Raw genomic sequence first — 27,992 nt, 5'->3', positions numbered from 1 at the left:
AGCCTCTATTTTTATCCAATACACCCTTTTATTCCATTTTATCCCAATGTCAACTGAGTACATTCATAATTTTTAAACTGAATCAGCCCTCCACCCACATGAATACATTGTTTCAATAGTTTAAGCAAATAATAATAATAATAATAATGATAATAATAATAATAATAATGAAAATGTACAAATCCAAACGATAAAACAAACTGAAGTAAATAAAATCAGCTACTTAAAATTGAAACAACAGGATGCAACCTTTGAAGCAAATGAAACACAAAGACCAGTAACAGTACAGCTCTGCAGATTCTACCTTAGTGCGGCTGCTCTTTATCACTCTGCCATGTCTATGAAGTTAATAATGATATTAACAGCAAACACAGGTATGTAATGTAAAACTTGACAGGACAATTAACACAACCACATAATCCCGCAGATAAAAACCGCTCGTATAAAACCCCTTTATTAGTATGAAACATTCACATCCACCAGGACCTAATTTACATACATCTAGACCACATATTGTGAGTCGGTCAGCTTAAAAACCTGTTAAGTACAGCAAAACATAACAAGGTCTCCAATAAGCAAACAGCACACCATGTATCCCTGGGTTGTTTTTTTTAAATAACAGCTACATGTTTTTTGTTTTTGCTCAAGCTACATTCAACAAAAAGAGTTGCTACAGCATTTTCAACCGATTGAACTACAACCTGCTTCAAAGTGACGGGAAGGTGATGATAATGGTTTGCATGAATGGCTGACTATGGAAAAAAAACCAATACATTTTTCCAAACTGTGGAAAACTGACACTGATCTGTGGTACAAACACTAAGGCTGCGCAACTTTCCCGAGTTAGTAGGACTCAGAGCTTGATATATGTCTTTGTCATGTTACTGTACACGCTTGCTTTGGTTGGCTGGTTAGTGTGATGGCGACAGTGGGGTGAAACACTGTCGTTTGTTGTTATGGACTTGCTCTTCCTGCATGTCAAAATGATGCTCTGTGTACAGTCCCAGTAAAACAATGGCTCTTTGATGCTTATCAGGCTGGTTTTATTTATCAGCAATAAGAGTATGATGTTTTCTCTGTGAGTAAGGCTGCTCCCCACTCTTGTCTGATATAGTCAATTTGTTTTAGTATGGGTGTTGTGTTGTGGTAAATAAATGACCTGAAAACATATGGAACAAGTTTAAAAACAGCTGAATATGGCAACATAACACAGTTTACACCTTTTGCAGTTAACCGAGAACGATTAAAAACGGTGAAAAATACACTTTCTTTCTGCCACGAATACATATTGGGAGAGACACTGTCTTGATTAAAAACATAGCGCACTGTCTGCATTGCAGCTTTTTAAAATTCAAAATATAATGTTATTTAAAAAAGACCCAGAGCTCCTTTTACCCCCACAAGCATGCTAAAACAAAAGGCCAGTATTTTAACATTCTGTTTCTGTAAAACTTCAAAATAGAAGTAGCACTTGATCTTTGATCTAGCAAACCGTACATATACTATGATAAAGAGGTGATTAAAAAGATCACTTCTGTCCCCATGCATTAGTCAGCTTGTGAGTGCGAGACATCTTAATCTGTTGCAGAAAGACAACTACAAAATAAAACAAACACAGAAAAGGCCTCTGGGGTTTACGATCACATGCCTACAGCCCTCTATAGAAGGTCTGATGTTTCTAGCCCCAATACAGGAGAGACAAAGCAGGATGTGCAACCTGACTACAGGACAGCATGAAATAGTCTACAATCAGGAGTATAACTGAAATCACGTGTAACAACAAAAACCTCTTCCTACTAAAGCACATGAATGAACTGAATGTATACGTGTTAGACGTATGTGAAAGCGAAGCGCTTTTATGACGTGACCTTTGGTTTTTACTTGTTTGGCTTTGATTACACTCATGATTCATTTTACTCGGTAACTTTTAATAGAACTTCTGGACGTAATCCAATTTTAAATGACCCGCCTTAATGTGCACAAAGTGCACAGGACAGAAACAACGTCTCCTAAACAAAGTAAATCTGAACAGCTTCAGCAGCATAACATCTAACAAATGCTTACAGTGCTTATTGCCATGAATGAAGGTGTTACAAGACACTGTTCCAGTTTGTTTTACTACTAATGTTGAGGAAAGAAATAAACAACAACAAACGTCTGATACTAGGATTATTTTTATACATAAACACAAGTTCTTAAACTGATATATAGAAAACACCTGCTTTATTTAAAAGGCTAGTGGTCTTAAGAAAAACAAGGAAGGGTGAAAGCCAGTCCAAAAAATAAGGCCAGCTAAATTGCATAGAACTTGAGTAGTGCACTGATGCATCAAAAGGCTGTGCTCCTTTCCTCTGTCAGCTTTGGCAAACCCTGCAGAGTTCCCTCAGAAACCACCAGAAAACCCAACACAATTTGTCTCCACTTCTTTTTGTCTCCCCAGCAGAAGACACTTAAATTCCCCAAATCCCCAGTTTAATTTGGATTGCAAATAGCCCAGCTGGGCTCAAATAATAATATAAAATGTTCAAATTAAGGACACCCAACATTTTGGAATCTAAAATAAATATTCAAAAATGTAAAAGGTGGATATATTTTTGGTGAATAACGTATTCGTTCTCGACTAAACAAGGAGCACAATATGTACTGTTGTCAATTCCTTTAGAAATAAAGGATCGTAATAGGGTAGAAAAAAACTTCTCGGCCCATTTAAAATATTTCTTCTTCTTATCCCAAAAATGATTTAAAGCTCTGGACGAGGATCCAGCGAGGCAGCAGTGAGGAAGAGAGCACAGCATGGTTTCTTTACGCACTCTTTATCTCTTTGCCAAGCAAAGACGTCCCCCCCCCCACCACTTTCTAAACAACAGAAATAGTATAAAAGCACCAGTTCTGGGTCTGCACCAGTGAGGACGACCGAGAGAACTTTAATTAGTAGGTCAAACGGGCCCAGATTTAGATTGGTCCGCCTTTCTAGCCGGGCCTTTAAATCCTGTGATAATCAGGGGCGGGGAGACAAGTGGAGATGGGACAAAGCCCAGCAATGCAGTCATCAACTAACGGCGACTTCAGCTTCTGCGTCCTTGTCTGAAATCTCATCCTGGATCTCGTCTGTGTTCCCTGAGTCGCTGCTGGCCACAGAGCTGAAAGAGGGAGAGGTCCTTCCGCCTTTAATCATCCGTCGACAGGTCTCCATCTGAACGTCAAGGCCTCTCTTCATGCTGCACATCTCCATGTACTCATGCAGATGTCTGTTCATGTCACTCTTTGCTGTGGCCAGTTCCATCTGAAAGCATAAAAAACAAGATTCAACATAGAGAAGAAAGAAGGAGGAGAGTAAGGATGAGGCCAAACTAAATGTTTATAGGTGGGTATAAACCTTTTGAATCATCACCTTGGATTAGCATGTTAAAATGCTAAACCTTGCTAATGACTGTAAAAACAAAGCTGAACTCTCTGGAAATACAATTAAAAATGTCACATTTTCTACTGTTGATGGGGCAATAAGAAACAGCTACTGCAGTTCACTCTAAGGCAGGTCCAATTCCAAAGAAGAATGACTTGAAATAATAAAATTAATCAAATCAAAAACTTAGCAAACATTTTTCACCAAGTTTATATGTCTTCACCTCCTTTGGTCTCAATCAGTCATAACATGCAAGAGCATAAGTTTATAATTGTCTGGTAGCTAAATAAATCAAAGCCAAAGAAATCTTTGCACTTTACTTATCAGGCATGACATTTATGCCTGATAAGGCATGAATCAGCCTTATTCCGAGAATGAATCAGAACTGGGCTGATTCATTCTCTGGGAACCCTGATTGTGCAGATGTGGTGTGTTGCAGTTTTTTTAATCACATTTTAGACATTTTTTATGTATTTGTAACCTTTTAGTATCTCATTTAAAGGTAAGTTAAGAGCAATTTAGCCACATTTGACTTATTTTGTATCTCTCTTGATTGTTGCCTGCTACCATTTGGTCTAACGTACAAAAAACGGCTCCTTTGAGTCATGCTGTCTCTTTCTGGGATACAAATTTATTAGATCACCACCCAGTGTAAGGTTCATGCAACAGCTGCCCTAAATTAACAGTATTGTTTATTAATAAAATATATTTGAATGTTTCTGTAATGGTTAATCTATTAATGGTTAATGGTTAGAATGTACAAGTTTTTGAAATGAAATGCCATTTTAATGCTAAATTATTATTATTTTTTTAATCCTTGAATTTTCCAATTTATTCTTTCAGAAAAAAAGCATAAGAAAAATAAAACTCATTATTATTTTTTGATTAAGATGCCAAATTACAGTTTTTTCCTTGCATTCCTGAAGAGAAAAATATGTTTTAGTGGTTGAATGAGCATGTGTTGTGTGGTCGCTGGTAGGTCCGCCTACCTCGATCTGGCCGATGGTCTCCTGGTACTCCTGCTCTCTGGTCTTAAATAGTGACTCTGTTTCATCAATGAGGCTGCCAAGGCTTCCATCCTGGGAGTCCTTAGAGAGCACAGACAGAAACCTCATTCATCATGCATGAGTAAATGTCTTACACAGCAGCCACAGCAATGATCTATACTGTGAATTGCATGACTTTAAAAACCCCATGCTGTCAAATCATCTTAATGCACACAGGACTCACTGGATCCGCAGCTTCGCTGGTGCCCTCACGGGGGCAGGTGGTTGTGCCCATCGGCGCAGCGAGGGTGTATGGCATGTTGTAGTTCGCGAAGTCTTCCCACAGCAAGAGAGTCTCCTCGTTTTCCTCCCATGTCAGACTGTCGCAGTCGTCGTCGATTTCGAACGTCTCACGCCTGGCAACAAAGGAGTTATCTGAGCAATGTCTGTGTAGGACAAGGTCAGAGAATGGAAAGGAAAAGAAAGAGAAAGATGGAGGAAAGCATAAAAGCCAACATATTCAGCAAAGGTCATAGGAAAGAAGAAGTGTTCTTAGGGTAGACAAAAAGGGAAGTAGAAGGAAAACAGAAGTAGTAAAGGAAAGAGCCAGAAACTGTAATGTCTCTTATAATATTCTAAGTGTTGGTGGTAAATAAATGGCCATATATTTATATCTGTTGTGTTCTGCTGAATGAGCACACTGACTGTTAGCTGCAACACTGTGAACACCAGAGGGAGATGGAGGAACATGCCGGAAACTATACTGGCATGCTGAAGGTGCAGAGCTCATTTAATTTGATTCAAAACAAAATACCAGCTTAATTTGGTGCATGTGCATGTATCCATGAAAGTGTCACTTACAGCTGGTTAAGCATGCGTTTCATTTCATCCGTGATGTTGAGCGACCCGGGGACCTCCTCCTCTGAAGTACTTGGCTCGGCATCCATCTCTGAATTCTCCTCATCGGACACGGCTTTGCGTTCTTTTCTCTTGCAGCAGGCCATGGCACCCTGAAAAACACAAAGACCATTTGCATCTACGGAGAACCTAATATATCTCATGATTAAGCATAATTTTGGCAATTTAGAGCACGCAGAAGTCTGTCAAATATTGAGCAAAAGACCTAAAGTTTTAGCTCATTTTCAGTCATGACCCCTGCACTCATCAGAAGCCAGAAAGACGCAGTGCAAGACATGTACGCTTAAAGTTAATATACAGCTAATAAAATAACGTAGAAATTCATATTTTATAAAAAAGAACAGAACAGGCTGTGTTTTTCTGCACATGTGCATGTATCTCTTGTTCGCATGCATTTTACAAACATGCATAAATGTTTTACGCTGACACCAGGCTTCATAAACTCATCTACACATCAATATTTATTGGCATATAAAAATTGTAAATTGACAATTTTCATTAAAGGTAGGATCGTATATAACTTGTGGCACATGAGAAGTCACCAGCTTGGTTCACGGAGGATTTATTCTTGGGCTTCAGCCAGCAATGTCGGCGCAATGTGATAACCTTGTGTGCACAGAAAAGTTGGCAGGTCAGCATTTCATCTTTTGTTTATGTGTGTCTCTGTGTGTGTGCGTGCATTCTGTACATAAGTCTTCTCCATGTCTATATTTATGTGTTTGCATGAGAGAGTATTTGCGAACATGCAGCTATGGACCGATGCCCATTTAGGGCAGGGGGTGTCAATCAGTGCATGATCAGCTGAGAATGAAAGGGACAAAGTCACCACACAGCGAGCACCTGGCAGATTTCATCTCATTAGTGCCGAATTTGTCCTTCACAATACAATTTAGGTTCTTCCTGCATTTACTATCAGCTCATCTAAGAAACTGTGAGAGAGCAAATGAATCCGGGGCAGATGGACACTTGCCTTCTCAGGAAGCGACCTTGCAGGACTAACGTTGAACATTTTTGACATGTCCTCTGAGTTGCGTTGCTGAGCCACATCACACAGTTTGGCCGTAATGTCAATCCGCCTGCAGATGTCCATGTCCACTCTCCTGGCTTTCTCCTGAATCTTGGAGTCCAGGTCAGACATTTGCTATATGAGGACAGAGAGCGGCTCTTTAGATGACGTTCATACTGTTGTGATTATCAGCTGGTGTTAAATTGCGTCCCACATTTCCATGCCGACTCTACCCACACCAACATAACACTGTAATTTTTATCTGAATGTTCAAATTCTGCATCGTATTTATGTAATTATTCATCTCAACAAACACTTGCAAAATAATGTTAGTGCATTCATCTATGTGCAGTTCAAAAACTATACTTTGGCCTTTTTTATTACGTCATAAAAAATATGCAAATTCTGGTCTGATAAGTATGCAGAGGCAGATATGGAGCATGGAAATATGGATATCTTTTTTTCTGAGCAATTATATCCAGAGGCACAAATACAGACTGTCTAACCACTGTAGGGTTTTAACAAATCTATGCCTCCTAAAACATCCTCTACTTCTGCATCACTTACCCTTCTCTTAATGCAAATAACAGGGTGTAATGTAAAGCAGACAAAAAAGAGACAAAGAATTGAAAATCCATGAATGGCAAAGTAAACAGAAGCAGGCTAAACAACAGTATTTTCCAAAACAAAAACAGCATGTGCATATATCTATCCTCAAGCAATTGCGAGCTGTGACATGCCCCGCCCTGCAGTTTATCACAAGTGAACTGTATATCAGTCTGAGCAGACTTGCCAGGGAACAATACAGTGCTGCACAGAACAGGAAGTGCTCTAGATCTACAGCTGCTTTCTGAGCTATTTCAGGAATATTGTCTTGGATGATTTATGGTATTTTATATATATTATATATATATATATATATAAATTTTATACCTGTATGCTACAGGAGGGGTCATGCAGGGAAGTAACTGTCAATATTGTCAACTCTTGAACACTAACCTGATTTATTTAAGTTTGGGAGCCAACACAGTGAAAGGAAAACTGATAATGACTTCACCCTGGTGCTAAACGAACACTTACATCGCTCATGAGACTCTTGAAGACCACAAGTTCAGCCTTCAGTCTGTCCACTTTCTCATTAAGATCATCCTGGACCTCTGCTGCCTCCTGGGCGCTCTGAAAAGGATGTCACAGTGAAGAAAGCAAGACCAGGAGGTTTATATTTGCATGATCAAACATCTGCTTTCACTTGAAGCTATTTGCATTTTAGGATATTGACCACAGTGTATAAGGACAGGAAACTAGATAAACTGACTAACAATTTAAGAACCTTATTTACTCAGATAAAGAGACTGACACCATTCTCCTGTCTACAGCCAGCTTACTGGCTCAAAAAGAAAACATGAATCTACTGTACCTACAAGCACCACAAAGTTGTTATTTTATTCGGGCCTTTATGTGCTGTACTCCTATTTCCCAGTCTCATCCTCACTGTATATTTTCAGGTAGAGCACAAGAAGCACACAGTGTGGGAATAGGATAATTTTTATTTTCCATCTATCTCTCATCAAGAAAATAAATAACAGTATTTTCCAAAATGTCAACCTAGCCATTTAAACTCTGCACTGGTAGTTATACCCTTTTTTGAACATTACGTTCACTACTCATATAGTATTTTCTTAAGATCTCACAAACCCACAAAGATGACTATTTAGCAAGTAGAACTGAAAGGCTAAAAGTTAAGCCTGCCTTGGTTTAATTCACCACCAGAGGAGTACCAGCTTTTGTTTCTGTGTAGCATACAGCCCTCTGGCTCTGGGCCCTGAACATAAATGGTGCTTTTGCACAGAATTTACTGCCTTTGCAGAAATCCCCACCTCTTATGCATACAGCGACATCAGCCTGTGTGCTCTAAAAGGTTAAAGCCCCTAGGGGGATACCACTCCACCTCTCTATCTGGGATTTTGCTGACCCAGAATCTAAGACATACACGGATGCTGTCCCAGATCGATTTGTGAAAAAGCCGAAAAAAGCAATGAATGCCAGCTGGTTGAGACACTAGCAGTAGCTGGGACTGTGTGTGTTGCAGTCTCAATAGAGCCTCAAGGTGTGATACTTTAAATTGATTTTACCTCTACATGTATTCCTTTCAACTCCTCTGAGCAGAAACATAATGGTGGAGTGTTGGTGATATTTGACGTTCGTATCTATATCAAGGCCAGCAGGCTCTTCTTGATGGGTTTGTAATCAGGTTTTTCTAATCTGACAACCAATCAAGCATCCTCCTGGTTATAGCTGCTTCTAGTCCAGCTCTGCTGAGCCCACACAGCATAACACTGTCTGTTTATGGATTTGTTGTATAGCAGTTTTGCAAATGCATGCATGCACATGCCATTTTCCAGATTATTTTATATATTCCCCGTCTGCATGTACTAAATTGTCCTTACCAAGCCATCAAATAGCTGTGCATCAGTATGTTAGTAGAATATATGTTATTGTTTGTGTGTTCTTAGTGTTTCCCAACCTGCTGCAGGGATGTCACCGTTGACTCCAGCTGCTCTCGTTTGGACAGCTCCTCCTCCCATCTGCAACACAGAGCACAGAGGTGGGTCAGTTACCGTCAGGGCCTGTCCCCAGGGGCCCAGCAGACAGTGTAATGGTACTTTTGTGGAGCTAATACTCCCATCTCTGATTACAAAATGTCCTTGACAGACTGGGACCACACCCACACCCACAACCCACACACCATCCCACCACCCCATTTTTCGATCTTTTGTCTCCTTCTTCTTTAAACAGTATCTCTACAACCACGCTGCTTCAATGAAGACAATAAGGAAGAACTGAGTCCCATCCTTCTACAAACACTGCTCGTGAATAGTCTTTGAAACATGACTGACTGACTGGAGTTTTCCTTCATGCCACCATACTTCAGTCCTGTCCCAAGTCAGTCCCAAGTTTGTGAAGTCAGAAATGTGTTTTTCAACTTAATTTTTCTAATGTTTGGTCATTATACATATGAAGACACTTGTCAACACTTACTGAAATTCCAAAATGTATTAAAGATAAGCTGGGCTGAATTCACTACACCACACCAAACAATCTAGGCCGATAAGTCACACTTGTGCTTAGGAGAAAAAAAATACTAACTTGCTGATATTTAGCAGACATAAAAGAACATTTTGCTTAATAACAACCTCATGGTCAAATTATTTTCCATCTGTCTGCTATTAATGACTTTGCAGCATTCAGTGCCAATAAACCTACAAATGGTGACTCTACCATCACACCAACTGCCATTGCCATCTATAGAGTCACACCACCAGTGCTGCTAAAAATAAACCACCAGACCCCCCTGTTAGCTGAAAGCTATGATTAGCAATGCAGGTCTTTCCTCCCTTCCTCTGTCTCTCTCGTCATATCACTCTTCCGCACCATGGCAGCTCTGTATAAACAAAATCAGGAGCCTGCTCAATTTGCAGTATGAAGCTATTGCACACAAAGCACAGGAGGCTCAGGCTACTGCGTCGGTCAGTTCAGCGTCCTACTAATACCCACTCTTCTTGTGCCCCAGGATGAGAGACAGCAGATATGCTGAGTCACAGATGCTTCCCAAAAGACACTCAGAATGAACAAGACACTCATTCAGGAATATGAAGTAGCTGCACAGTATGAGACACTGTGGGCCACAGAGGAGGATAAAAACAGGAGGGGATTTCTGTGTGAGGTTGTGTGAGAGACCGAATAAGCCAGTGGGAAGAGCGGTGTAAGTAGCACATACCTAACCATACATGTTTACTGTAAGAGACAAAGCTGACATGGGATGAACACTGCTTCATTGTGGGTTAGATCATCTATAGCCTTCACAATGGAGAAGCACACCACAGCCAAAAGTCAGAACACGCGTCACTAGAGATCACTTTTCCAACAAAATAGGCCTTGTTTCCATTCAGGATCCAGTGAATATACACTGTCTAATTAAAGAGAAGTATTCCCTGGCAGGGCGTGCCAGCATGCTTCGTGATTGAAGCCTTGTTCTTCTAAAAAATGCTGGCAGTGGTGTTTACTGTGTCCACAACACTCTGCCCGTCTGCAGCAGAACTCTGGCTAAGGTCACTGAGGTTCACAACTGCATCACATCCTCTGCAGACACAACAGCACCTGCATTACGCGCTGTTTTACTTGTGTTGTCACTTCCTGAATGCACACTAGAACCTTTTCATTCAGACTGTTGGTGAAATCATGGGGATATAGGATTCCCTTGATTTATAGGAGTAAATAAAGAGAATACATTTTTCCAAGGTATATATCACCTGTCAAAGATAATCGAGTTATTAAAGCAGCAACTGCTTCCACATTATTTGGAGCCATTACAAATCACCAGTCCATAAAAGTACACCTCACCGACCTCAGACACCATCATTGTAAGCTTCTAGATAAAAATGGCTAACCCAAACAAAGCTGACATTCCAGCAAAGTTACTTCATCTGACCTGTCTGCCATAGCCGTGGCTCTGCTTTTCATGTTCCTTTGGCATGACTTAATCAAGATGAACACTGGGAGTCTCCTTACAAGGACAAAGACAGCAGGAGGATTAGAGTCTGTGTCAGCTCATGCACATCTGTTTACTGCCAGACACAGCCTCTGAATCTCCGCCTAATAAATTAAAAGGTGTGCTGTTACAGATGTGTTTATTCTGCTGAGAACGTCAGCTTGAATTTTAGCAATATATCAAAGAGATTTCATTTCTGTCATATTCTGACATCAGAGATATGCCAGTATTATTCTGATTTTAGGAGCATTCTTTGGACATACATATATATATATAACTGTATTTATAATGTGAGTGTAGAAAATATTTTTTGCATGCAAGTTTCACTTAGCCATTAAAAGCACTCTACACTGGTGCTTTGGCATCAGTGTCAAGAGTTTAATTATGTTAAGTAAGATTTCATTCAGTCCAAAGACGTGCAGTGGGGTGAATGCCCATAGGGGTGAATGTGGGTGTGAATCTGAGTGCGAATGGTTGTTTGTCTCTGTATGTTAGCCCTGTGACAGACTGGTGACCAGTCCTCGGTGTACCCTGCCTCTCGTCCTATGGTAGCTGGGATAGCCTCCAGCTCCCCTGCAACCCTGCAAAGGATCAGTAGAAGAGAATGAATGGATGGATGGAAGATTTCATTTTATCTAATCTAATAACATAGAGTAATATAAATCAGCACTGCATGCGTTTTGCACTGGAGTAGAACATTTTTAAAAAGCTACTTGATTTTTCGTGATTCATGTAAATCAGTGATTTAAGAGAATACTGCAGTGTGGTACTGAAAGAGGAACCTGAAGTGTATCACATCAAACAGACATTTCTCATATGTTTGTCTGTTGAACAACAGCTTTCCCGCAGAGCTTGCCAAATAACCCTCCCTGCCTTGTGTGGTGTGTCTGGGAGTTACATTTGCACGCAAATTGCCTCAGTGTTTTCCCACTACAGCGCCCGAGGACACGGAGCATGCACCCATCCAAGTCTTGATCCGCACCTGATTCTTTGTAACGATAGTGCTCAAGGTGATAGTTTTATGCCACTCATAGTGATTTACTGGTGAAACTGTCAGAGTGAAAATAATTGGAGGTGACTATCCAAAGATTATTATCTTAATGATTAAATGTTCATCAGAAAGGTCCTAAACACTTATGCAACAGGCGGTAACTATTAAAAAGAGCATGGAATATGCAGTAAACACCAAAGAGAGCATAGGGAAAACTTTGAGGTGTGGTTGCATATCATACCACAAAGCCTCCGTCGTTCATCGCAAATAAAGTTTTAGGTCAGCCAACACCCTGTTTTAAGTATGTGATATACTGGAAAGTGTTTGTGTGTGGAAGCTCGAAGAAACCAGGCAACAAATTACAGGCTCAAGCACCAATCCTACATATTAGAGCAGATTAAAATCCTGCTATTCAAAATATTTTTCTGAAGTCAAAAGCGGCTTGCTCTTTTGTTTCATAATCTTTCTTCTATATTAGGTCCATATATCACTTGAAAACTGGTATATATAAGAGGGATACTTTGAAATTAGTAAAAATGTGTTTCTCAAAGACGCAACACATAGAAATGTGCCAGTGATTTACAAAAAGATATGTTGGTCTGACTGAATTCCTGTATGTTTAGCACAATATTATCTAAAACAATTAAGTAATTGAATTGTGAAAACTATAAATCACATTCCTTCTTTATTAATAAAGTTTAAATGTATAAGGGCACAAATTAGTGTCTGTTTTCTCAAATAACTCTGCAAAGGGGAACCTTAGGCGAAACTCTATTAAGAGATTTTAATGGCAGAGTGACAATAAATTCTCACGCGAGCGGAGAGAGAAAAGCAGGAAGCCCTGCATGATAACAGAGTGAGGGATCAATACATGGGACTACGTGCAGGACAAACACTTAGCCATTTAGTTGAGCTGCTTGTATGAAATGAGGCCGCTGACAGCTTTGATAAATCATGTCTAAATGTCCTGAGTACTTGTGATTCCTCCGGTGGACAGCTAGAGGTGTCTATGCGATGTCTTCTAGATGACACAACCATTCGCCGTTTTCATTAACATTGAATCAGCAGGCTAGTGTCTCTACATTATTCCCCCCAAAAAATTTCCCTGACAGGATCAGCTTCCTGGGAAGACATGACTATAGCGCAGTTATGCAAAATAGAGAGAACAATGTGATCTTCGTTACTCTGTCTCTGGGATCATCGATTTGGTGATACTCTGTAATCTATAGCTTCCCCAGACTCCACTGAGAGACATATGTGGGGTGCAAATGAAGCAGTTGCATGAAATGGATCAGAGCCAGCACGTAAAGCAGCTCAGAGGCCCACTGATGACAAGACACCACCGCAAGGTTGAGGCTCGTTTCATTTCTGTGTTCCAATTAACCACCTTCCTCTCTGACCTCAGTACATGTCAATAACACAGCCACACACACACACGCTTATTTGTCTTCTACAGTCATGTAAGCTGCGCACAGAGAGGCTCGTTGCTCACTGACTGGTGATTTTTCTGTTTTATGTGTCTTAAATATAGCCCTCCTAACCCAGACAGGGCACAGAAACCAGCAGGAGGCACCAGTGTTGCTAAGTGACCACAGATGAACATGCTTATGTTTTACAGCAAACACAGCATGTTTCAGTTCTTTTGATTTCTCAGAATCTTTTTTTCATAAGAGGGGTTTTGTTGTTTTCACTTTTTTTGTCACTGATTTTTTTTAATTACATGTTTTGATGGATTATCTTTTCCTCCTCCTTGAATATGTTTATATTTTTTATAGGTAAGATTAAAAAAATGTAAAAGTTCTTGTTTTCCACTTGTTGTCCTTGCAGGGACTATTTAATTTATCATGATTAAACTGAATCACAGTTACATCCCTGACAGAGGACGAAGACTCTACATCCATGATGTTGTGTTAAGCAGTGCTCTGTGCTGAATAACAATGCCTGCTAACCTGACGATGATGCTAACAATACTGACACTAGCATGCTGAGCTGGTATAACATACAGTGTTTCCATGCTAACATTTTTAATTAGTACTCAATGCAAGCTATAAGCTGAGCCTGAGAGGACTGCCATTATGCTGTAGTTATTAAATTAGCTGAACCAACAGATAACATTTTTAAAATCCTGAGGACCACAAATCTATGTACCAAATGTAAACGCTGGTTTATTAAAAACTAACTGACAAATAAAATCCTACAACACATGTTTAATAATAATCAGTTACAAAAGCACATGGATGAATGGATGAACTATTCAAATGATTTGGGAAGGTACCCCTCATGAATCCAAAAGACATCAGATGGTGTCTTGTGGTGTCTGATCATGTAGGGTCTGATGCAGGGACACTGGTAGCAGATATTTTTGGTCCCATGGGTTTTGGTGTGGGATTGCTGGATTGAAAGGTTACGTGTTTAGAGATCTGTCTTGGGGTATTTGTCATGTTCCTTGAGCAGGGGCGTGGGAGAAGTGAGTTTCTTCTGCTTGGTTTAGATGATTTAGATGTTTTTTACGCAACTTTTCTGAGCACTTCGAAGTTTTGGACATATAGTACCTCTCACTGAGATAAGCACATTTCTCTGAGTTTATTCAACTTCAAATTATGTTAATCATCTGGCAATGATAATTTTAACACTCCATTTTCTTTTAGTACAGTTGTCTATTTTAAGTTAAATATCTTCCAGTCTGTCTGGGAATACAAAAACAGACAAAAGACAATGATAAAGCCGAAATCCACCTAAAAAATAAATAGAAACAACCTTTATGCCAAATTGGTCTTAAATGTACTTTGGAGAGAGTGAGAGGTCTGAATGATCACACCAAATTAGGGCTGCAGCTACTGATTATTTTAGTAATCAAGTAATCTATCAATTATTCCATTGATTATTCGTGTAATGGGATAAGAAATACTTTTGTCTTGTTAATAAGCAATAATAAATATTCAAAAGAGAACAAAAACACCGTTCTTTCAAAATATAAAAATATAAAATAAGACATATATGAAATCTAGACTAAGGCATAAATGTGCCTTTACTCTGTCTTCTTGAAAAGCTTTCTGACATAAACAGGAGGCACGTATTTGTGCTGCTGAAAACAGATGACATGATGGTCTAGATGTTAATAATTAATATAAATAATAATTCAGTGTTCCACCTTCTAACCCTCAGGTCAGTGGCTCAGAGTTTAATGGCCCATTTACATTTTATTGGCTTGTAAAAAAAAAAAAAAAGAGCTTTTATTCCTATATTTTTAAACATTTATGCAGTTTAATTAATGCAATATTTTATATTATTTCACTTTCAATAGGAAAAATGTTACAAGAGCCTTGAAGTTAATATGGTCTAGTACACCCGATGGCCCCCTTTAGATTCACCCCTGTTTGCTGCTGGTGTCACCTCCATGGAAAATAGGACGGCCAGCGTCAGCCTTCAGCAGTCTGTATGATTTAACCAGTCTGTTATGACACTAAGCTAACAGTTCAGCTGCATATTTTAATACAACTTCTGGAGACTTACTGCAGATTTTATTTGCACGCTGCTTCTAAATACTTTTTTTATTGCAGGTCTGTTTTTAGTCGCAAATGTGGGTGAAACGTTTGCGTTTACATTGTTCTATACATCGCGTGCATTAAACGAAACATCGAATCAAATAATTTGTATTGAGAACTTTTTATAATCAAATTATTTGAAATACTCGATGAGTCATTGCAGCCCTTCACCAAATTCGTATGTATTTATTATTATTAGTTTATTAGCTAAGATTATTCATGGCATTATCTAATAGACACATGTGCTTGGATGGGGAAATCCAAACCAGTTATTTACTTTGCACAGTTACACATCATCACATGGTGTCTACGCACACACGTCTGTTATCTGGTAACCACAGTGCATGTGGCATCTAACATTTCAACACTTGTCTTTTTATCTTCTCTTATTTTATTTTATTATTTTGAATGCGTTGACATTTTTTTATTAAAAAAAAATTCCATTTCAATTTTAGTACTTTTTTTGGTCACAGTATATTTACACTATATTGAAATATCACTACAGCAACACTTTAATATTAATTGACGTTAACTGGTAAAGAAATTCACACATAACACACGTAACATTTCATCCACTATTTATATAACTGATACTGAAATATGTTTAGGCATTAACACCCTGCAGTTCTGTACTTGCAGACGTTTAATAAAGCATTTTTTAATTACACCGAGACTAGTCCAGAGATGTAGTGCTTCTTTGGAAAAGGACTGGGAAAACAAATAACATTTAGGATTACAGGTTAGGTACTGGAAAATATAATTAGCGAGTTTGATGGATGTTCTGTCTAAAACCAGACATCTGAGTCTTAGTTTAAATTCCTACAAAAGCAGTGAGCATCGTCACAAGCAAGCATGGTTAAAGCTTCTATAAGCTTTGTTTACATCAGGGCAGTTTCACGGCTCATATAGCTGTTGCATGTCTTTACTCGGTGGACCAGCTTTTTCAAGATGAACTTGTTGCACCACAACAGGGCACCATATAGCTTGGGCACAGCTCATGTTCCTGGGTTTTGTTTTTCTTGGATACTTTAAGTAATTTCCACTGATCAAAGCATCTATTTGAATAGAAGGCTTGTTGCAACTCCACTTGTCCTCCCTTCACATTAATGGACTGAATGATAATTGGGAGCAAGTGTTGTAACATGTCTGACCTGCGCCCAAGCCTTGCTGCACTGGCTTTTCCAAGGTGTGAACTTGACTTGTTTGCACTAAGCACATGTATTATCTAATTGCTTAACTCTCAAAGCCAGTCAAGGGCCCCTTTTCCTTGGCCTGAGGCATATTACAGGAGAACAACCAATATAGTGGGCGTTCACAGGTAATTACCAGCAGATTCCAACTCTTTGACCCAAGTTCACCCTGAAAAAATGAATAACTGCTGTAAAAGCGAGGTGTTTATGAAGGCAGTGATTTTATGAACTGCATGGACTTGCAAAGGTGTTGCCACTGTGAAAACACCCCAACTTAATAGTTTGTTTATGCTTACAATAGTTGGCAGTTAAATGTCTTTAATGAAACTGGCAGAAAGACCGAAGAGTTTCCGTGAGTAACAGTTTCATAATTACTGACGTGAACCTGAAAGTGAAATTTTTACAGTGAAGTCAATTATTTTTTTCTTAATTGTTCTTATGCAATTCATTGGCCACATTAATGTTTTTCTTCTCAGAACTCAAAAGAGGAAAGAATACAAGGATTCATCTGCCTGCGTATCATATTTGTGCAGTATGCAGGAGAGGGGGTGACAAAGCATTGTGACAGAAAATCAGTTTCCCCTGCAGTCTCCATAATCCACACTGCAAACTGACCCCACCCCACATCCTACAAAGAACACTACTCTACTGTTAAGTTGTTATGTTCCCACTGATTTATTCTTGCCCTATTATAGTGCTCTCATAATAGCTCTGGGCTCCTGTCTATTGACTTAACATACACAAAGATGTTTCGTTGCACAAGAACTGTAAAGACTTAACTTGTAAAAACATCTCATTAAATCCATGTCCTAACAGTTTTATAATTTTGGGGAGGGGGGGTTCTGCTGTGCAAATGATGTGGATTTGTTAGAATCACTGCAAGTGCATAAGAGCACAATCAACAGCTTGCAAGTCTGGGCCATGTTTGGGTGGAGTACACAGGGAGTGACATCCCATCAAAGAAGAAAAGAAGATCAAGATATTCACTTCTAGCACAAATCCTCACTGGCCAGGGTGTGTACAGTGAAATTGTGTGACACATAATAGAACTATGAGACAAACATCCTATTGTACGTCTGTGTACATACACCTGTTTCACGATCACTGTCTTATTTCAATTAAATCAATCACAACAATCTGAATCTAACGGCCTACAGTTCATGACACCGTTTCATAATGCACTGATGCAGTTTATAATGGATGTAAATGATACACCACTTTCATTAAAAGAACTTTAAAAGCATACAACACTGACAGCATGTAGCACCTATGTAAGAGTTTAACATCTCAACATGTGCTCTATGAACCCCATGTACTGCATGTAACCTCCTCAATTACAGCCGCCCTGGTATTTTATTAGAAACACACTTCAATGGTTAAAAGTAATTTGCTGATTTTCTTCATTTTTCTATGCCTGCAAACTGGCTACCTTTTTATTTGAGTTGCTGCACTGATGAGTCAAATATAATCACAACTTCTGAATGACATAAACCAGCATGACTTATTCAAGAAAAAAAATGAAAAGAACAATTACTAATAAACTATGGTTTTCATGTATTATATTAAGTGTTTCCACAAAGAAACACAAAGACATAAGAAATAAAAGAAGAACACTTGGCCTCTGACCTATGACCTTGAGGTCGAGATCAATGAGATTCAAATTCATCTGAGATTTCTTTGTAGATATACCTATGGTAGCAATTTAAAGCTCCTACGTCGCTTTTTTTCTTGAGCTATCGCATTCACAAACTTAGGTGTCCACGCCGCTCGCCCGCACAGTGGGGTGATGACTATACTCCATCAGCCTTTCACGGCTGATGGATAAAAATAAATACAATCAGAAAAAAAGAGAAAAAAATAAATCAAAGGCTAGGTGTATGACCTAGATTAAAATAGCAATAGCATAATGAGAAAGGAATACCCACTGCTACTTCAATAGAAAGTCCAACAAAGGAAACAAAGAACAAAAACCAGGAATTGAATATAAGTAAACAGAGACACAAAGAGTCTGTTAGCTGTGGGGAGCCAAAGCAAGAATAATGTATTCAGTGTGTCTCTACAAGTGGTCAGTCACCAGAAGCAAATTACAGCAATGGTTTTATAATACACTGTTTAATACGTTTTGGATTACTTAAAAATTAAATTTTTAAGAAAAAAAATTTCTACATCTCATTCGAAATAAAGTGGATCTTGAGTTGGTTTTGAGGTTGGATTAGTCAACTTACATTACAATAAAAAAATAAGGAAATAAAATGTATTTATATTGTGGATTAAAAACCAAAGAGCTTTACAATAAAAACGTTTTTTTAAAGTTCATTAAGGGTTCTCTGAGTGAGTGTGTGTTTTCAAGTTTCATAAATTCAATTTTTATATTTTAAATTTTAAAATTGTTTGAAAAGTAAGTAAGTAATTCCTGAGACTGTAACTTTAACTCCATGTAGCTATTGTTTTCATTCATTTTCTTTACATTTTTACACATTTCAAATGTTTGCCAAGTAGATTTCAGTTATTTTGTTGTAATCTGAATATGCAGTCCTGACTATGGTTAATTCGTTACTAACCAACCCTGCTCAAAATCTATAGAAATGTACTTGTTAGGCACTGCCTCAACCCACAAAGGGGTCCTCAATCTTTGCAAAGTTAGGGTGACAGACAGAGTACCTTATCTCCTCCAATTATAAAGAGGAAATTATATCAATGAAACATTTACATAACAAGGAGAGAATGAGATTTCAGTGCCAAATATAAGAGCCAGCTGACTTTCATATGAGAGCTGATGCTAAATTAAAGTCAGGGGTAACTTGCTTATTAAGTATTGCACCGTACTACTGAAATATCTACTGCCAGAGCTACAGCTTCAGTCTCATTCCTCCAACTCATATGAGGGAAGTTGGGGAGACATAAAAATAACTGTTAATAGGAGCTTTAATTAAAAAAATAAATAAATAAATAAATAATAAATGCTCTGTCTCCAGTGAAGAAAGCTGCAATGTCAAAACACAGCTCTGATTTATATTTTTAATAACCCTTGACGGTCTTAGCAACAGAGAAATCAACAACAAATGAATGCTTGAATAAAAAGTTGCAATACTATCAGCTGAAACTGATATATTTAGAGATTCAATTTTCTGAGTGTTTTTTCAACAGGTCATGATTAAAAATTGGTGCTAAAATCACTAGTTTAAACAAACACTTACTTTCTTTAACTTGACCAGCTTTTGCTGATGCAACAGCTATAATGGAAATGTTGCCACAGAAGGTCAAAGCACTTTGGCTACGTTCACACTGCAGGCGAAAGCGTATCAAATACGACTTTTTTGACCCTATGCGACCCATATCCGATCATGGTATGACAGTGTGAACAGCACAAATCCGATATTTTCAAATCTGACCTGGGTCACTTTCGTATGTGGTACTGAATCTGATACATATCTGATGTTTTAGAAAGCGACTGCTGTTTGAATGGTCATGTCACATTAAATCCGTCTTTTACGTCACTGACACAAGACAGACGAGTCTCACACTACATTAAGATTTCCACCGAGCTCAAAGGGAAGGCACATATGGCCTTCTGTGCTGGAAGTTCAAGCACTGAAACATATTTAACACCGCTGTCATGCTCTGACGCGCACATGTATGTTATATATAGTGCCCAAAGACATGAATTATATGTTTTTGGAGTGCCTGGTAAACCAGCATTTCCTCTGGAATAACAATCTTTAGAAATACAGACATTATTAAGTCAGCATGCTGTGCCGGCATATTAGGAGCTTTAGGTGCAAAAGCATTGCAAACTGAGCAGATCTGAACCGAAAGCCAAAGGCACATTATTAGGTCTATATAAAGATTAGGTCTGTTGATTAATAACTTAATCTGTCTCCTGCTTTCCCTGCAACTGTCGCAAGGCTTTCCAGTTATTTTCCAAAACAACCCACAAAAAAAAACCCTTCTGCACAGTCAGTTCAGTCTATATTTGCCATAGCTGCTTACCAACGACAGGTGCATTCCTGCACTTTTAAATATGGCAATGCGCCACTGCTCTCAGCTGTATCGATACCCATGAATAATCAACCACAGCTGCATAGCACAGCAGCAGCTCCAGACACTGAGAGAAGAAAGGCTTGTGAAGGGAGATGGGGAAACACTATAAACTGTTTCCTTTTTTGCAACACCACTGCTATAGCATTTTCACAGTAAGTGACAGTTTCAGTCAATTATTGTGAACAAATCTGTGGAATAAATGGCAAACACTGATTTAAACTACATAGCAATATTATGTATCTACACAAACCTGTCAGATGTAACAAGTTACAAGTAGCAAATTACTTATTTGCAGTCCAAAATCCAAAATTATTAATGATTTTATCAAATAGGCCGGTGCTTCGATTAAAAAAACATTACTCACACAGTAGAAAGTAAGGCATCCTCAGGGTGTTCAGACTGATAAACTTTTGGTACTCCTGTGTAGTGGCTACTTGACCTTTCTGGCTCATAATCTTTTACAGCCAAACAATCTCATACCTAAAATACCTCGTCACAAGCTGCAGTCGTCTGTGAGTCTGTTGCCTTCACAGACTCTCTGTGGTGTTGAGAAGAAGGTCCTTCTTCTCTTCCTTCCCAACTTATCCGTCATTTTGGGAATCATTGATCATTAATGTATTTTTGGATAAAAGTTGAGGTGTACAGCACAGAGAAATAAGCAGTATCAGCAGCTCTTTTCCTTTACATATTTCCACTGAGTATAATCCAGGTTTTTAAAGGTTTTAGACCCAACAGAATGGATACGACCTATGATTCTAAAGTCAGCAATTTGCCTTGAAAGATTAAAAAAAACATGTTGTGAACTAAGAGGGGGCATAGGCAAACAGTACAGACTCTACTCGGGAGCTCAGTAGCCTGAGTGAACTGATCTCTCTTTCTCTTGCTCTGTATCTCAGCAGCAGGATGCCTTCCACTTTGAGAGGCCCCAGTTCAGTGCAGCGGCTGCATGCCAGGATGTGGCGCAGGGTTGGCTGGATGTTGAAGCCTTGGTGCTAGGTGACGGCTTAGAGAAAATCCCTCTCCTGAATAGACGGCCTGGATTATAAGCAGGGCAGGTCAGCACCACAGACACACACAAAGGCTCAGGAGCTCATCAGCACAGCGCTTTGCTCTTCATCAGGAAATATGATATTTGAAACGCAATGCAGGCTCTGACTTTGGAATTGCAGTTTACCTCTCCCTGTAATTTGTTAAAGCAGTTTACTGATTTTCAAAGGAGAGGCTCAGCTTCGATGTTCACCTCTTTGACGCACAGGAGTCGAGATCAAAGGCTCGGGAAAAGTGTCTTTACTGAATTCTCATTGCATTGATCCACGCATGGCTAAATTCAGCTACATGTGAATTATTCATGCCGGAAGAACATGCCCTGGAGGCCCAGTGACTGTTCTGCCTCACCCTGTCTCCACACTGTGATCCAGCAGGACAGTTGTTTGGCCTCAGATCACTGATGAAATAAACAACCAATTAGGAGTGGCCACCGCAACGACTGGGAACCGCCGATCTCATATCTCAACTGGAGCTCAGCCTCTCACTGACATGTCCTTTAACGCTGCAGTGGGAACTGCACTGGAAAAGTTGGTTATAATAATGCAAATTATGCAGCTCTCAGAATTTGTATCCATCAGCTCTACTTAACATAAATTCATGCCGTCTACAGTATCACTTATGTACTTCTCTTTTATCTTATATTTTTATGCACCTATTTGAAAATGTATCAGCACGTTATTTCCAAGAATAACTGCCGTCTTTCACTCCCTGCCTGTCCTCCTGTGTGGCAATCTGCATAATGGCTAAAGCCATCTGCGGTATCTCTGTGCAAAAAATATAAAATGCAAAACTTTAAGCAAATTGCCACTGCCTATGAAGACAAGACAACTGTCACAGTGAACTGGAAACACTATCTGTTCTTAGCGTGTGTTGCCGGTTGTCAGATATGCTCATCGGCTTCAGCAACGCTTCTCACGGCCTTTCAAACATTATCACATAATGACGGCAATTACTGGGAGAGTCACACTGACACCCCCAAGTGATAAAAGTATAATGAAGAAGGAGGAATAAAAACAGTGCGAACTGGGTGTGCTGGCAATGACCTTACCCATCTTCATTTGCACGGCTGTGACAGGAATGTAACCCCACAGTCCAGACATTGTGGCATTACGTGGATATTCATTTAAGTTGGATGTCTGATTTGTAGCGCTTCTTCTTTGACAATAGGTACAGTATGCTAGTGTGTGGGAGACAGACAGTGGGACTGTGTGTGTTTGAGCAGGGAGACTTTTTCACATGACAGCAATGAATTAAAAAAAAAAGAATCTGATAGGTTAGGTAAGACTTTGGATAAAATCCACACGAAGTTAAGAGCTTTTCCAGATGCACAAATACAGATTAGCTTTGAAAGAACATGCTGTTCTCTATACAAATAGGATTTTGAACAATGGAGAGCAACTGATTTGGATACAGGATTGAGGCCAGTTAAGATTTTTGGAACAATGAACTTTGAACATTTTATTTGTGATAATGCATCGCACAACAACTCGATTTCTTCTTCTTTGTCTCAGTCTGCACCTGCAGCAGATCTTTCTTAAATGTAAATCATTCCTTAATGAACTCACACTTTTGGTTGTTGAACTGCACTAACTATACACTCATCAACCACCGTAGCTACACCCAGCTAGAAGTGAGTTGAAACTCTTTTGTCTTCAGAGCTGACTTAATTCTTCATGACATAGATTCAATCAGTTGCTAGGAACATCCCTCAGAGATTCTGGTCCATATTGACATGTTAGTATCACACAGTCGCTGCAGATTTGTCAGCTGCACATCCCAAAGGTGCTCTACTGGACTGATGTCTGATGATTTGAGCACACTGAACTTTTTGTCATGTTAAAGATGCCAGTTTGAGATGATCTGAGCTTTGTGACATGACACATTATTCTGCTGGAAGCATCCATCAGCAGATGATACAATGATACAAAAAAACGATACTCACTTGGTGCTAAGGGTACCATAGAATATCAACCACACTGTATGACCACCACAAGCCTAAACCACTGATGGAAGGCAGGATGGATCCTTGTTTTTAGGTTGTTTACATCAAATTCTGACCCTACCTCTGAAATCGTAACTCATCAGACCAGGCAATGTTTTTCCAGTCTTCTATTGTCAAATTTTGGTGAGTCCATGCGAAATGTAGCCTCTTCTGCTGCTAAATAGGTTGTTGTGCATTCAGAAATGTGCTTCTGCATACTTTGTTTATAATGAGTGGTTACTTGAGTTACTGTTCCTCTCCTATCAGCCAGAAGTGATCTGGTCATCCTCCTCTGACATTAACAAGAGCTTTCACCTAGAGCCGCTCACTGCTATATAGTAGTAGATGAGCAGTTTCTGAAATACTCAGACCAGCTCGTTTGGCACCAACAACATCACATTCAAACTCACTTAAATCACCTTTCTTCCCCATTCTGATGCTTGGTTTGAAGTGCAGCAGGTCATCTTGACCATGTCTACAAGCCCAAATTCATTGCGTTGTTACCCTGTGAATGGCTGATTAGCTATTTGCATTTAGAAGAAGATAAACAGATGTGCCTAACAAAGTGGTTATCTCTACCTCTTTTGTTGTATTTCATATATTTTCTTTGAGAAAAACATTCTTTTTCTGTGTCTTAGATGCTTTAGTGGTTTCCATTAGCACTGCTCAATTACATAACAGATGATGCAAAAGGACTTTTTAAAACATTATTTACTGAGTATAGTCTATAGAACAATAGAGTGCACAATGTCTGCAAGCAGGTTTATGATTGTTTATATTGTACCTGTGAATATTTTTTTAAATTTATAATTACTTAAGTTCAAATTTAGGTGAAATTTAAGTTCAAAGATTAGACAGATTGTTAAAATTTGTTACTTAAGTTTCATTTTGATGTTTCATGAAAATCTGACCAGTGTTTTTTTCTATTTCTGTTAATCTGGTGTTTAGCATTAATCTCCCTTCCATGTATTCAAGCAGCCTCTGCAACATAACATCTCATGAAATAAGTTCAGAGTGCATTGTTTTACCTCTTGGTCAGAAAGAGCTTCACTGTAAAATGTCAGAAGTAAACATCTGAACAGCTCATGGTAACCATGTTGGAATGCAAGTGGCCAAATCGGAAACAAGACAACTGCCTATCCATCTTTTTGTGCGTGTCCACACTGCTAAAACTTTAATAAATCACCCTGAATGTGGGAGAGCACTGTGGTGGCCTCCATGGGGAATGAAGACGCCTTACAAAGCAGTCTGTACGACACAGAGAGGCACGAAGGGGTGGAGGGCCTGCAGAAGGGTGGAGTGAAGGAATGGCTGAACACAAAGAACACAGAACAGAAAAGGCATGGCAGGATGGGGCTCAGCGATTGAATGCTGAAACGTGACTGTAGTAAAGAGGATTTAGACTGGGAGACAGAAAGAAAAGCAGGGCAGTGAACTCAGCGATGATGCAATTATCAAGCTCAGAGCAAGGAGGGAAAGAGAGAGGCAGGCAAATCGATAACAATGATTATTGGCCCATAAAAACATGCTTGGAATGCACTTTGTTTGTCACTTATCCAGGTGTAAAAGAAATGCCACAACACTTGTGATATAATATACAATATACAACATGCCAAAAAGAGATCCAGATCTTGGATTTCAGCTGCAGGAATTTTAAATCTGGCCACTCTCCCAGTCACTGCACTTTATCTTCCACAGCAGAAATGCACAAAAAAGGATATGCTGGTGTTACAGGGATGACTGGACAGGATATCCAGTTTCCCAGAGGAGTGGGAGAACACACACATTCTGTGTCACTGAGTCAGTGTGCTCACACGGAAGTAAGCGTTCGTCATAGACGACCTCACCGACCAGACAGAGGCCTGTAAAAATGCCTCTCTGCTTGAATCATGACGCCAAACAGAAGCAGGCGGTTGCTTGGCAATCCCCACACCCCCTCCAGTAGCCGGCCAAGACGGCCAGCAGTCACACACTCACAGTCAGCTGGGGACCCTACAGTGAGTCCACAGGCGGACACAATTAGTATGACTAAAAAGAGAACAATTGCTGAAAACTGAGCCGTGCAAAGGAATTTCCGCAGAAATGGGAAAAAAACGGGATCAGTTAAATTCATGGAAAAACGTGTTTGGTTAACTAAAGTGCCAAACAGCCACTCGGCTCTGAATACTTCATGGGATGTACTAGCTCAAGTGACACTCTGTCACTGTGATAGCTGTCATCACTCTCCTCTATACCTGTCAGATGAGCATCTGGATATATTGTCTAACCACATCCTCACGGGAGAAGAAAAGCCACAATAATAAGTTAGAAGTGACAACATGAGCCAAAATTACCATTCATGTCTCTTAATAAACTTTTTTCCCCCCTTGACAGACAGATCAGTCCTCGTGTTCGGCTAACTTCAATCCAAAGTAAATGTAGAAGTTTGTAAAGAGACAAATGTGTGGTTTGTCTTGTGGAAAAAAACTTACTGATGGATGACTTTAAAGACTACTTGAAAACTGGCTGAGTTCCTGCCTAACTTCCCAAATACTGAGAAACAGTTTTGCTCAAAAGTGAACTATTTAACATGTGAAAAGTGTATTCAATAGCAATTATATTCCCAGATTTACTGTAAAGGAAAACATGTTTCCCCTTTATAAACCGCTATCAACTTGACTCATTGAATGAGTCAGACCTTTTGTGTAACTGATTACAATCTAGAGTATAATAGGGAATAATTGCATGTATTCTGTGTCTGTCCGTTATGATATGACATTTCTTTTAAACTTTTCAGTATCTTTGTGTCTGTGCATCTATGTAAATGCAAAGGAAAGAGCTTAAGGGAACAGCTTCCCTATTAGCAGCTTTTTATCAAGAAATACATTTTGGTGGTGGGGGCTTCACCATTCACTCAAGGCCTTAAATTTCTTGCTGCTCCCCTACAAACTACAACTGGACATATCCTAGCTTGAGATTATTTGAGCATATAAAATACCCGCACACAACTTTCACATTAATAGTCTTTACTTTACTCACTTTTTCCTGTACTCGTCCCTCTCCCGCTTGACTTTGGCCAGCACGTTATACAGAGCCCTCAGTTCTGGGGTAATTGTGTCAATTTGGACACCAACTCCGTCCGGATGCGTCCATGTCACCCCGGGCCCTTGCAGGGTCTCAAAGCGCTCCCCTTGCCTCCTGACGTGGGTGAAACTCCAGATGGTGCCCGGCAGTCTCGACTCGGGACCGTCCGTCTGCACGGCGACTTCACGGGTGTAAAGGTGGCGGTACTGCGGTCTCTGCAGAGCTTGCTGCAGCTGGCTTTCCAGCAGTTTGTTTCTCCTCTCCAACTCGTGCACTTTGGCGAGGAAGCAGCGGAAACGCAGGTTGAGGGTTTTCAGCACGTGGATGTTGGAGCCCAGGTCGTTTCGCAGGGCGCTGGTCACCGCGCCCGACCCGGTGGGAGCGCTGCAGACCGGACCGGACGGAGTATCGGAGAAAAACAGCGAGTTCATGTTGGTAAATAACAAAAATCCGTTCATCCACCTATGGCTCTGTCTGGTTTAAATAAAACAGCAACACTTGTGGTTTCTTTATCGCTGCATATTCCTTGAAAATCCCTCACTCCCTCGGGGTGAGTTTCTCTTTACAATGCAGATGCAGACAGTGATTCAGTGATTGAGCAACTGGAGAAGGGTTGACCATCACTATCCCCGCTGCTGCTACTGGACGTTTAAACCCGAGATATTAACAAAGACCCCCTTCAGCGTGGTGTGGGTTCACACAACGAACCAGAAAAGTCCCTTAAGAGACACAGCGAGCATCATCTTCTGAAGGACCGAGAGGTTTGACGCAGACCGCAAGAAGCTCCAGCAGCAGCAGCAGCACTTCCCGTCACCCTCATGTCTCCGTCTGCCTTTGCTTTGTCAGGAGCTGCTGATGCTGTGCGAGTTCATATAGCCAGCCGAAAGAGGAGGAAAATGGTCCACCTTCTTTCTTTATCATGCCCAGTTTACCACGGCTCTATCCGGTCTCCATGTGGCGCGGTGTGGCAGGATGCAGCGCCGCAAAGCCCGGCCTCTCCGCGGATCATGTTGCAAAGTGCTAAACTAGGCACTATCACCTCTAGGAGCTCCTCCCACCTCCCTACCCCTGTCTCTCTCTCTCACACACACACACACTGACGAGAGGGATCGACGGGCTGAGGAAGGCTTAAGTCTAATTAATAGGATAAAGTGAACTATAACTTAATTTCTTTTCTTATGCGCGTTAGAGTCAGGCCTGACGTTTTTGTGCGGTTTTTAGAATAATGAATCGTTTCTTTTATTTAAACAAGTATCAATATGAAACCTTTAC

At 39.9% G+C, this 27,992-nt stretch overlaps 1 protein-coding gene across 2 annotated transcripts; it reads right to left on the bottom strand.

Moving 5' to 3' along the window:
* Positions 1–19: 19 nt before the first annotated feature.
* iffo2b (intermediate filament family orphan 2b) lies at positions 20–27,786 on the bottom strand. 2 transcript variants are annotated; one of them, XM_063473965.1, is made up of 8 exons: positions 26,676–27,786; positions 8,838–8,898; positions 7,394–7,489; positions 6,278–6,448; positions 5,251–5,399; positions 4,634–4,835; positions 4,393–4,491; positions 20–3,283 (listed from the first exon to the last, which is right to left on the bottom strand). In XM_063473965.1, exons 1-8 carry the CDS (start codon positions 27,176–27,178, stop codon positions 3,050–3,052), a joined length of 1,515 nt encoding a protein of 504 aa, XP_063330035.1. In that variant the 5' UTR covers positions 27,179–27,786; the 3' UTR covers positions 20–3,049. The 2 variants fall into 2 exon arrangements, with proteins under 2 accessions (XP_063330035.1, XP_063330036.1); XM_063473966.1 differs by having other exon boundaries at positions 4,634–4,805.
* Positions 27,787–27,992: the final 206 nt, after the last annotated feature.

This window comes from Pelmatolapia mariae, linkage group LG5 (genome assembly GCF_036321145.2).
Source record: "Pelmatolapia mariae isolate MD_Pm_ZW linkage group LG5, Pm_UMD_F_2, whole genome shotgun sequence".
NCBI classification, from domain to species: Eukaryota; Metazoa; Chordata; class Actinopteri; order Cichliformes; family Cichlidae; genus Pelmatolapia; species Pelmatolapia mariae.
This window is presented reverse-complemented; position numbering and strand designations above follow the sequence as displayed.